The following is a 13,126-nucleotide window of genomic DNA, read 5'->3' as shown; positions in this document are numbered from 1 at the left end:
CTTTCATGCCAGCAGCCACAGCAAACAACCTAGCGCAGCTCAGGGGGCCAATCGTGCGCTAAATAAATATATATGTATATGCTTATATACATATATGTTTATGTGTTTATATGTGTATAACACATAAATAAATATATATTAGTATATACATATATATTTATAGAGAAAACACAGTCCCACGTTGACCTTCATGTAAAGGCACCCCACATAACCTCACTTTAACCCCTTAAAATTGCTTTGTGCAGTTTAAAAAAAAAAAAAAAAACATGCTACATATGTGTCCCTATTTGGCTTCATCAGATAAGTGAAATGTGGGTGGAGTTTGTCTATTGTAGCGGGGCCTGGACTTTATTGAGTCGTGATCTACTTTTTTGTAAAATTTGTCACTGAGATCAACTTATGCCAGATTTCAGGAAATTGCGTATGTAGCATGCTTCAAGTGTTAAGAAAAATCAGGGTGTTCTTGTGTTTTTCACATAAATAGTAGACAGAGTAAACGATTTCCCACATTAGCAGAACAGGAAGATATTGTGAGCAGCTGGGACCAGCTAGGGGCCCTGTGTTGTGACTTCACGCGTGGGCGCTCAGGACCTAAACCTCCACCGGTCCTTTTTAATTACTCCCCTGATGGTAACTTCATTTTGAAGACGGGCCCTGTCACAACTGTGACCCCTATAGTTATGGCCCTTGCTCTTAACGCACTTGCCAATCGCGCTATTGATCCTAGCCGCACTTGCTAGCCTCGCTATTATTCCCTGATAGCCGCTCTATTGTAATAACAATTGTTTAATTAGTGCAGCTAACAGGGATCAATAGCGCCAGCAGCAAGGATCAGTACTGTGGTCAACCTGAAGGGGCAAGGTGGCCGACTGCTAGACCACGGTCGATGTTTTGGGTAACACTGACCATGTGAGTGTCTTTCTGTTGTTTGGATTAATTTTTTAATGTATTTAGCATATTTAAGCACAGAGAATGTTTTATTACATAAAGGGCCAGATTACAAGTGCAGCACAATATATCGCTTTTAAGAAAACCGATATTAGCGCTCCACTTAGTAATAGCAGTGCACGCTAATTTGCGCTGGTATTACAAGGTGAAAGCTGGGAAACATTGCGTTCACGGGAGCGTGCTTCCATAAGCTCAAATGGGAGCCTAATTCTCATGCCATGACACACGGCATGAGAACTTGCGCAGTGCATGGGGTAAGTAGAGCAGTGATGAGCAGCAATTTGTAAATAGATATGTATATGACTATATACATATATATATCTGTTAATATGTGTATATACACAGTTTCCATAGACCGCTATGTAAAGGCACTCCACACCCACCAACTTTAAAGCCCCAAAACTGCCTAGTGCAGTTATTTTTTATTTTATAATAAAAAAAATAATTTAAGGGCATTTGGGGCAGTTTTTTAAAATTAACCAGAGATCGGATCTCTGGTTAATCTTCGGAGCACTAATTGCTACCACGAGCTAGCGGTAGCAATAACCAGCCACTTGTAATGTCTGATTAATTATCACGTGACCGCAAACGGGCAAATTCGGCATTTACAGGTGCGCGATAATTTAAAGCTCCACTTGTAATTTAGCCCCCAATTTTTTTTATTTATATAAAATCTGTTAAAGGACTTCTGCAACAGTATATGAGTTTGATTAAATTCACATTTTCTGTAGTGTACTCTCCTCTGTTTGAGACCAAAGTGGTTAATCAACAAAACTCAGTTACTCTTCTTGATACCCTTTATTCTGTCTCCTACTTTTCTCCCTTTCCTGCATGCTTCTTGATGCACCATACAGGAAAGACACATGTTTGATACCATCTCACTACTGATCCAGGGATCCATGGACGGGGAAATGAGGTTAATGGACAATCTGTCTGGTTCTGTGTGTCATCATTATGCCCTGCCACCATCTAACAAGTGCTCATCAGAGAAACAGGTTGGTTAGAGGTTAATTTACTGTTATGTCCTCATTGTTGTTTTAAAAAAAAAAAAATTGTGTATGGGTATTATTTAGTCCCAAAGAGCAAGAGAATTGAGACTTAAATTGACTATGTTGCCATTTTGTTATTAAAATGGGTCTTGGAAAAATTGTATTATAGCTTTTTTGTTGTTGTCTTAAACCATCATTTTATGTCAGGTTTTTAGAAGTGTGTGCTTTCTACATTAGTCATAGTCAGGAAAGATTAGTAGGAAATCGCAATCAGCCAGTAGCCATTAGTAGGATGTACCTATCAGCCAATGAACATTAGTAGGGAGTAGCTATCAGTCAGTAACAATTAGTAGGATGTATCTATCGTCCAATGAACATTAGTAGGGAGTAGCTATCATCAACCAGTAGCCATTAGTAGGATGTACCTATCAGCCAATGAACATTAGTAGGGAGTAGCTATCAGTCAGTAACAATTAGTAGGAGTTATCTATCGTCTAATGAACATTAGTAGGGAGTAGCTATCAACCAGTAGTAGGATGTACCTATCAGCCAATAAACATTAGTAGGGAGTAGCTATCAACCAGTAGCCATTAGTAGGATGTATCTATCATCCAATGAACATTAGTAGGGAGTAGCTATCAACCAGTAGCCATTAGTAGGATGTACCTATCAGCCAATAAACATTAGTAGGGAGTAGCTATCAACCAGTAGCCATTAGTAGGATGTATCTATCATCCAATGAACATTAGTAGGGAGTAGCTATCAACCAGTAGCCATTAGTAGGATGTACTAATAGGAGTAATTGAACCATTCACACAAAAATACGTGGTGGAAAAATTGTAACAAATTTGTATTTTATCAAAAACATAAAATTTGTATGTAAATTACACCGGAATAAATCCTATGAAAAATGCACAGTGCACGTATAGCAATTCGTACTTATACGTTCAAAATACAAAGCGTAATTGTTTTTGTTTTTTTTGTCAAATGGGCATTATTTCAGCGTATATGAAATAGTAGCTACTCCCTACTAATAAACATTAGTAGGGAGTAGCTATCAGTCAGTAACAATTAGTAGGATGTACCTATCAGCCAATAAACATTAGTAGGGAGTAGCTATCAACCAGTAGCCATTAGTAGGATGTACCTATCAGCCAATAAACATTAGTAGGGAGTAGCTATCAACCAGTAGCCATTAGTAGGATGTACCTATCAGCCAATAAACATTAGTAGGGAGTAGCTATCAACCAGTAGCCATTAGTAGGATGTACCTATCAGCCAATAAACATTAGTAGGGAGTAGCTATCAACCAGTAGCCATTAGTAGGATGTATCTATCATCCAATAAACATTACTAGGGAGTAGCTATCAACCAGTAGCCATTAGTAGGATGTATCTATCATCCAATGAACATTAGTAGGGAGTAGCTATCAACCAGTAGCCATTAGTAGGATGTATCTATCAGCCAATAAACATTAGTAGGGAGTAGCTATCAACCAGTAGCCATTAGTAGGATGTATCTATCAGCCAATAAACATTAGTAGGGAGTAGCTATCAACCAGTAGCCATTAGTAGGATGTACCTATCAGCCAATAAACATTAGTAGGGAGTAGCTATCAACCAGTAGCCATTAGTAGGATGTATCTATAATCCAATGAACATTAGTAGGGAGTAGCTATCAACCAGTAGCCATTAGTAGGATGTACCTATCAGCCAATAAACATTAGTAGGGAGTAGCTATCAACCAGTAGCCATTAGTAGGATGTATCTATCATCCAATGAACATTAGTAGGGAGTAGCTATCAACCAGTAGCCATTAGTAGGATGTACTAATAGGAGTAATTGAACCATTCACACAAAAATACGTGGTGGAAAAATTGTAACAAATTTGTATTTTATCAAAAACATAAAATTTGTATGTAAATTACACCGGAATAAATCCTATGAAAAATGCACAGTGCACGTATAGCAATTCATACTTATACGTTCAAAATACAAAGCGTAATTGTTTTTGTTTTTTTTGTCAAATGGGCATTATTTCAGCGTATATGAAATTGTCTCTCTAACCCCAGTGTAATTTTATAAACATTTTCGCTCTGCAGTTGGCACTGTTCTCGCCATTTAAAAGTTTTCACCAAAATACTCTGAAAGGAAAACCTATGCATATGAGAATTACAGCAAATTTAATGTACAGAGCACTGAAAACAGAGTAATTTATTTGTATTAAGTGTAATATTCAAGTTATAAAAAACAGCGGCTTCCCCCTCTGTATTTTGCAAACTTTTACCTAAGAGACAGCTCTCATTACTTCTATGGGAGACATTTTGCCACTCCAGGGACAGCCGCTGTTTTTTGTAGAATTCCATAAGGTCTGTCCCTGCGAGTCTCAGCGTGGAAACCACGTCTGGACTTGCAAATTTTATAAACTGGGCCCCTTGGTGTGAGCTACCATTGACTTCTTTATTTGTGATCATGTGGTGGTGATATGTGTCCTTCAGACTTTTGTAGTGACCCTTTAAATTGTTCTTTGTCTCTTTTAGATACCGTTGGCTGAGATGGAAGGTCTGTCCTTAACGTCTGATATTATGTCAGAAAAATCCTGGTCCTTGGCTATGACGGATGACTCTTTGCCTGATGTCAACAACCCCCTTGCGTACATTGTTCCTGAAACAAATGTAATCATAACATCTGAAATATATGCTAAGTACTTTATATATTTGTGCTATTTTTCCAACTTTGCAAGGAAATTACTTGAACAAGTTTTTTTAGCAATCGGTTGAGAAAATGTGTTGTTTTTTTTATTATTTGGGGAGATTTTCATCTGAAATCAAGGAGAACAGTTAATCAATAGTGCTCCCATGTTGGCTCTGGGATTACAAGTTGAAAGTAAAAATTTAGCGCAAGAGTAAAAGACTCAGGCGTGCTAACATCTGGAGGTCGGATATCGCAACCTAGCTATCTCCATTTCCTCATAGACTTGTATGGGGAGAGCTTGTACACTAAGCCAAAGGTGTGCTAGACCAAATCCGCTAACGCCCAAGGTATTTTAGTAATACTTATACCTATGATTTTTACTTAGAAGAAAGTGTTATTTTTATTTTTAAATATATATTTCTATATATAAATGTATATTGTTTGTAAAATGTATATCTATACCAATATATTTATATGAATATATATATATAATATAAACATTTTCTTCTAGCTGAAGAACATAGGAATATGAAGTATTTCTATTAAAAAAAACATTAGAATTGGTTAAAAATTAAATTGCATATTTCAAGGTATTTGAAGGGGAAGGCCTCAAACGTGTATGTGTATATATATTACAAAAAGGAAGGCACTCGCCGGGTTTAACAAGGATAAAGTTTTATTCCTTATGGCGTAATGTTTCAGAGTTTTACCTCCGTTTTCAAACTTTATTCTTGTTAAACCCGGCGAGTGCCTTCCTATTTGTAATATGTTGGATCTTTGAAGTATGCTGGATCTTTTGATGTGCACCCCGGTGGTTCAAAGGTTACCGTGAGTACTAGGCCATGCCATAAAGATTATATATATATATATATATACAGTATATATATATATATATACACACACACACACACACACATTTAAAACACATATATCGAATGTATATATGTATACATGCACACATGCAAATATTTAGACATACAGTATATATATATATATATATATAGTTATATTTTTTTATTTAAAATGTTTATATATTAGTGCAATACTTTATTTTAATATGTTTTACATTTTTATTTTAGCCCTAACACTTCAGGTCTCAGGTGGAGCTAATTCTTCTAACACTGTCTTGACTTGCGTTTGAACGCAACCCATAACTTTCAACTTGTAAAATGAGCAATATTTAGCACTGTCGCGATCTTCATTGAAGGTATAGGGCGCACTAAAGTGATGTCAGCTGCGCTAAACCTTCTCTGGTAAATCTGTTTTGCCATGCACTTGTAATATCAATTTGCACACTTATTTTTGTTAAAGGGACATAATACTCATATGCTAAATCACTTGAAACTGATGCAGCATAACTGCTGACATGAAAATTCCACATGAACATCTCTATGTAAATAATGTAGGAATTTTTTTTGTCAGATAGATTACAAGTTGTGCGTTCGTCTTTTAACGCTGAAAATATGGTCATTTCAGCGTTAAAACCGCACCGCAGCCATTACGAGTCTTGTCGGTATAGGTGTATCGCAAGCCTTTTAGCCTGTAACGCAACGTCAGTACCGCACTCTTAAAAAGGACGTTTTTTAATGGGATTCCCATAGCGTTTGCCATTATGAGTTTTGCGTTCTGGCTAAAAAACCTGCGTTACAGCCTAAAATGACAAGATCTGTACTGCCATCTAAAAGCAGTAGTTATCAGATTTACGCTACAAATCTGTTACATAAAACTCATAACTAAACTGCTACAAAGTACACTAAACACCCATAAACTACCTATTAACCCTTGAACCGCCACCCTCCCGCATCACAAACACTATATTAAAGTTATTAACCCCTAATCTGCCGCTCCTGACATCTCCGCCACTACATTTTTTATTAACCCCCTATTCCGCCGCTCCCCGACATTGTCAGCACTATAATAAACATATTAACCCCTAAACCGCCACCCTCCCACATCTCAAATGCTATTTAAATATTATTAACCCCTAATCTGCCGTTCGCCCACATTGCCCCCACTATACTAAAGTTATTAAGCCCTACACTGCCGCCACTATAATAAACCTATTAACCCCTAAACCACAAACCCCCACAACGAAATATTCTAAAGTAAACTATTAATTCCTAAACCGAAAGCCCCCCACATCGCAATAAACTAAATTAAACTAGTAACCCCTAAACCAACGCCCCCCTAACTTTATATTAAAATTACAATTTCCCTAAGTAAAATTAAATTAAAACTTACCTGTCAAATTAAAAAAACTATGTTTAAACTAACAATTAAACTAATATAATTATTAAACTAAAATTAAACTAACTACCAATTAAACTAAACTACACATTAAAAAAATCCTAACACTACTCTAAAAATTACAAAGTATCTAATTACAAAAAATAAAAAATACTAAATTACAAAAAATAACAAACACTTAAGTAACAAACGAAATGATCAAAAATAAAAAAGAATTACACCTAATCTAATAGCCCTATCAAAATAAAAAAGCCCAGCCAAAATAAAAAAAAACCTAGCCTACAATAAACTACTAATGGCCCTTAAAAGGCCCTAAGTTAAACAGCTCTTTCTCCAACATTGGTGTGTCCGGTCCACGGCGTCATCCATTACTTGTGGGATATTCTCCTCCCCCACAGGGAAAGGCAAGGAGAGCACACAGCAAGAGCTGTCCATATAGTCCCTCCCAGGCTCCGCCCCCCCCAGTCATTCTCCTTGCCGCTCTGAACAAGTAGCATCTCCTCGGGGATGGTGAGGAGTTTGTGGTGTTTAGTTGTAGTTTTTTATTCTTCTATCAAGAGTTTGTTATTTTAAAATAGTGCTGAAGGTTCCTTGCTACGGGTCCAGATCCAGGGATCCCAAGGCGACTCTAGTGGATGCATTAGTGGCGCCTTGGTCGTTCAACCTAGCTTATGTGTTTCCACCATTCCCTCTCCTTCCCAGGCTCGTAGCCAGGATCAAACAGGAGAAGGCCTTGGTGATTCTGATAGCTCCTGCGTGGCCACGCAGGACTTGGTATGCAGACCTGGTGAATAGTCATCGGCTCCACCATGGAAGCTATCTTTGAGACAGGATCTTCTAGTACAAGGTCCATTCGAACATCCAAATCTAGGTTCTCTGCAGCTGACTGCTTGGAAATTGAACGCTTGATTTTATCCAAGCGTGGGTTTTCAAATTCAGTGATACTCTGGTTCAAGCCAGAAAACCTGTGACTAGAAAGATTTACCATAAAATATGGAAAAAATATATCTGTTGGTGAGAATCCAAGGGATTCTCCTGGAGTAAGATTAAAATTCCTAAGATTCTCTCCTTTCTCCAAGAGGTTTTGGATAAAGGGTTGTCAGCGAGTTCTCTAAAAGGACAGATTTCTGCTTTATCCGTGTTGTTACACAAACGACTGGCAGCTGTGCCAGATGTACAAGCTTTTGTACAGGCTTTGGTCAGAATCAAGCCTGTTTACAGACCTTTGACTCCTCCCTGGAGTCTAAATTTAGTTCTTTCAGTTCTTCAAGGGGTTCCGTTTGAACCCTTACATTCCATAGATATCAAGTTACTATCTTGGAAAGTTCTGTTTTTGGTTGCTATTTCTTCTGCTAGAAGAGTTTCTGAACAATCTGCTTTGCAGTGTGATCCACCCTATCTGGTGTTTCCATTCAGATAAGGTTGTTTTGCGTACCAAGCCTGGTTTTCTTCCAAAAGTTGTTTCCAACAAGAATATTAACCAGGAAATAGTTGTTCCTTCTTTGTGTTCGATTACCAGTTTCAAAGAAGGAACGTTTGTTACACAATTTAGATGTAGTCCGTGCTTTAAAGTTCTATTTAGAAGCAACAAAGGATTTCAGACAAACTTCTTCTTTGTTTGTCATTTATTCTGGTAAGAGGAGAGGACAAAAAGCTCACTCTACTAGGGCTGTGACTTCCACATGGGCCTTCAAGAACGAGGCTTCTGTTGATCAGTTATGTAAGGCAGCGACTTAGTCTTCTCTGCACTCTTTTGCCAAAATTCTACAAATTTAATACTTTTGCTTCTTCGGAGGCTATTTTTGGGAGAAAGGTTTTGCAAGCCGTGGTGCCTTCTGTTTAGGTAACCTGATTTGCTCCCTCCCTTCATTCGTGTCCTAAAGCTTTGGTATTGGTTCCCACAAGTAATGCATGACGCCGTGGACCGGACACACCAATGTTGGAGAAAACAGAATTTATGCTTACCTGATAAATTACTTTCTCCAACGGTGTGTCCGGTCCACGGCCCGCCCTGGTTTTTTAATCAGGTTTGAAAAATTTCTTTCTCTATACACTACAGTCACCACGGCACCCTATAGTTTCTCCTTTTTTCTCCTAACCGTCGGTCGAATGACTGGGGGGGGCAGAGCCTGGGAGGGACTATATGGACAGCTCTTGCTGTGTGCTCTCCTTGCCTTTCCCTGTGGGGGAGGAGAATATCCCACAAGTAATGGATGACGCCGTGGACCGGACACACCGTTGGAGAAAGTAATTTATCAGGTAAGCATAAATTCTGTTTTTACCTGTAAAAAAAAAATACAAAATCCCCCCCAACAGTAAAACCCACCACCCAACCAACCTCCCAAAATAAAAAATCTAACTCTAACAGAAACCTAAGCTACCCATTCCCCCTAAAAGGGCATTTGGATGGGCATTGTACTTAAAAGGGCATTTAGCTCTTTTACATGCCCAATCCCTAAACTTAAAAAAAAAAACACCCAAAAAACCCTTAAAAATCTTCAATGCAAGGTACGCAATCCAAGATGGTGTCCCTTGCATTCCTATTGGCTGAAAAATTTGAATGAACCAATAGGAATTAGAGCTGCTAAAATCCTATTGGCTGTTCAAATCAGTAAATAGGATTTAAGCAGCTCTCATTCTATTGGATGATTCAAATCAGCCAACAGAATGAGAGCTGCTTAAATCCTATTGGCTAATTTAAACAGCCAATAGGATTTTAGCAGCTCTAATTCCTATTGGCTGATTCAAAATTTTCAGCCAATAGGAATGCAAGGGACGCCATCTTGAAGCGGCTCCCTTGCATTGAAGATTCAGTGTACGGCAGCGACCGTATGAAGAGGATGCTCCGTGCCAGATGTCTTCAGGATGGACCCGCTCCGCGCCGCCGGGATCAAGATAGAAGATGTTGTTTTTTTTTAAAGGGCATTAGAATAGGAATCATTTTTATTTTTTTGGATAATTTCGATGTTTTTTTTGTAATGGTAGGATTTTTTATTTTTTTTTATTTTTTGTGTTTTAGTGTAAGGTAGCTTAGGTTTTATTTTACAGGTAAGTTTGTATTTATTTTAACTAGGTAGTTAGTAAATAATTAATAACTATTTACTAACTAGTCTACCTAGTTAAAATAAATACAAACTTACCTGTGAAATAAAAATAAAACCTAAGCTAGCTACAATATAACTATTAGTTATAATGTAGCTAGCTTAGGTTTTATTTCACAGGTAAGTTTTTATTTAGTTTTAAATAGGTATTATTTATTTAATAATTGTAACTTTAATTTAGCTCTATTTTAATTATGTTAAAGTTAGGGGGTGTTAGAGTTACTGTTAGGTTTAGGGGTAGGTGTAGGGGTTAATAGTTTTATTTAGGTTGTTGCAATGTGGGGGGCTGGCGGTTTAGGTGTTAATAGGTTTATTTAGTGGTAGTGATGTGGGAGGCCAGAGGTTTAGGGGTTAATAACTTTTATTTAGTTGCGGCGATGTCGGGGAGCGGCGGAATAGGAGTTAATAACTTTAGTATAGTGGTGGCGATATTGGGAGCGGCAGATTAGGGGTTAATAACTTTATTTAGGTTGCGGAGGTATCGAGAGCAGCAGATTAGGGGTTAATAACTAGGTAGGTGTCAGCGATGTCGAGGACGGCAGATTAGGGGTGTTTAGACGTAGGGTTTATGTTAGGGTGTTAGGTTTAAACGTTACTTTCTTTTCCCCCATAGACATTAATGGGGCTGCGGTATGGAGCTTTTCTTTCCGCGATCGCAGGTGTTAAACTTTTTTCTGATCCGCTCTCCCCATTGATGTTTATGGTGATGAAAGCGTGCATGAGCACATCAAAACAGCACTTGTTTTGTGTGCGTATGGAGCTTAAAAACCCCATATCGCACGCACAAGCCGGGTTTTAAAAAACTTGTAATGGCTGCGCAATAGGGGGTTAAACTTTTCTTGCGTTCATTAATTTCCCTATAGCGGGCATAACTCGTAATCTAGGCGAGTGTCTTCAACTCACCAGAGTAAGTGCTCTGTGAATAGTTATACTTCAGCTATATGGAATTAGATTGCTGATAAAAAGGCAAGTGTGTGTCTTCTTTATTATTGTACATAAATTGTGAAATACAAAATCAAATCTACATTTACAAATACTACATATTTATTTTTTATATATTTTTTGGAATTACACTTCCAGCATGTGTCAAAACACTTTAAAAAATAAATGCTAGTTCCCATTTTGCTAAAGGACTTGTCATGTCACAGCAGTCAGTTTGTCTGGGAACTGGTTGCTGTTTTGCTTTTAATTAAAGAGACCATAAATTCAGATAGAGAATACAATTTTAAACAACATTTCAACATAAATCTATTATCACATTTTCTTTGTTTTCTTGTTATAAATTGTTGAAAAGTGCAGGAGTGTGCACGTGTCTGCAACACGATATGGCAGCATTCACAAGAGCACTAGATGGCAGTACTATTTGTCATGTAGTGCTTCAGGCATGTACATGCTACCTACCTAGGTATCTCTTTAACAAAGAATAAAATGGGAACAAAGTAAATTTAGTAATAGAAGTAAATTGGAAACTTTTTTTAAAATTGTCTTCTATAGCTAAATAATGAAAGTAAAATGTTGGGTTTCATGTCCCTTTAAATGTGAAGAAATGGCTGACAACCCCAGCACATTAACATCTCAGGTAAACATTTTATCATGTGACATACAACGTTTTAACATTTTTAAAGTGCTTATTATGTCTTGTTTTATACAATAATGTACTAAAAAATATTGATTTGGTCAGCCATTTCTCCACATTTAATTAAAAAAAGCAAAACAGCAACTTGTCCAAAGACAAGTCCTTTAGCAAAACGGGAACTAGCATTTATTGTTGACAGTGTTAAGACAAATGCTGGAAGTGTAATTCCAAAAAAGAAGATTGTTCTTTCAAAAAAACTATATAGTTCTTCAGAAAAAAAAGAATTTGTATCCTAAAAAAAAAATTGTGTTTCCCAAAAAAATGTTATTTGTAAATTTAGATTAGTATTTGTATGTCACAATTTATGTAGAATGATAAAGAATTACACACATGTGCCTTTTTGACAGCAATCTTATTCCACACAACTACTGTCTGCTGCATGCTGAAATAAATAAAACAGGCAATTAGCATCATCACTGCTGATGTCACAGTCTTCTTGTCAGGCTGAGATGATTGCCACCTATGGTGTTGGGTGATGGTCCCTCTGTGCTGAAGTAAAGGAGAAAAGCAAAAGACAGTCCAGAGTAGCAGGTTATGTAAAACAAAGTCCAGTTAACAGGCCGGGGGTCATACACAGGAAGACAGTCCAAACGAGGCTTCAAAACAAAAAGAGCAAGCAGGGTGCGAAGTCCAGAGAAACAGGAAGAGGTCAGGAATCCAGATAATAACACAGGTTCAAGCAAAAGGAGCTGGGAAACTGCAGAAACTCACAGTACCGTCCAAACAATTTATTAGGGTAAGCTGCATAGTTTTATAGGACAAGACCCAGGGTCGGCTCCAAGGGGGGGCATTGGGGGGCAATGCCCCCCCAAATGGAATGCTGTGCCCCCTAAAAAAATATTGATATGATCATACGCTTTAAAAATAATAAATAAAATAATGAATTGTTATGTAATACTGCATGCTGGGGGCGGAGTTAGCTGCCGAACTGTGAGGTCGCATCTGCAAGGAGCTCCGTCTCTTAACCTTTTATTTGGAATTAAAAGTTAATTAGAGACTTTTTGGACTTGTCTTTAACCATGACAAGACCCCTCCTCTTGAAATGGCCCAGTAGGATGGGAGACAATGCAAAATATAGATCCTATGTAAGTGAATGCAGCTGTAGGTTAACTAGGAGTTTTGCTATCTTGTAGTACCTCACTTTCACCACATAGATTGGTGGTGCTCACATTCTTGTCGGTATACTGTTGTGCAGTAGGCCTCAAGCCTGGGGACTGGATTAATGGCAGAATAGGCAGGAATGCATACTTGCCAACAGTCCCTGATTTCCAGGGACAGTCCCTGGATTTTGTTGTATGTCCCTGGATTTTTTTTTGTCCCTGGAAATGTCCCTGAAAATCTCTTTTGCATAACATTTGTTGTTTGCATTGATATATATATATACACACACATACATATATACAGATAGATGGATTATAATTAGATATAGCGTATTAATGAAATATAATTCATTCCAAATGGAATATTATTATTATTGAATTGGTTCACATATTATTTGTCTTTCTAATTTTG

General features: G+C 37.6%; 1 protein-coding gene across 1 annotated transcript in view; it reads left to right on the top strand.

Moving 5' to 3' along the window:
- Positions 1 to 13,126, top strand: part of CACNA1G (calcium voltage-gated channel subunit alpha1 G) — a 686,261-nt gene that overhangs the window by 635,166 nt on the left and 37,969 nt on the right. Inside the window, exons 33-34 of the mRNA XM_053708713.1 lie at positions 1,803 to 1,943; positions 4,477 to 4,611. Of these exons, the coding sequence (XP_053564688.1) occupies positions 1,803 to 1,943; positions 4,477 to 4,611 (276 nt within the window). The remainder of the gene's footprint in view (positions 1 to 1,802; positions 1,944 to 4,476; positions 4,612 to 13,126) is intronic.

The sequence above is a fragment of the Bombina bombina genome, chromosome 1 (genome assembly GCF_027579735.1).
Source record: "Bombina bombina isolate aBomBom1 chromosome 1, aBomBom1.pri, whole genome shotgun sequence".
NCBI lineage: Eukaryota > Metazoa > Chordata > Amphibia > Anura > Bombinatoridae > Bombina > Bombina bombina.
The sequence above is the reverse complement of the archived record's forward strand: the minus strand, read 5'-3'. Positions and strand labels throughout refer to the sequence as shown.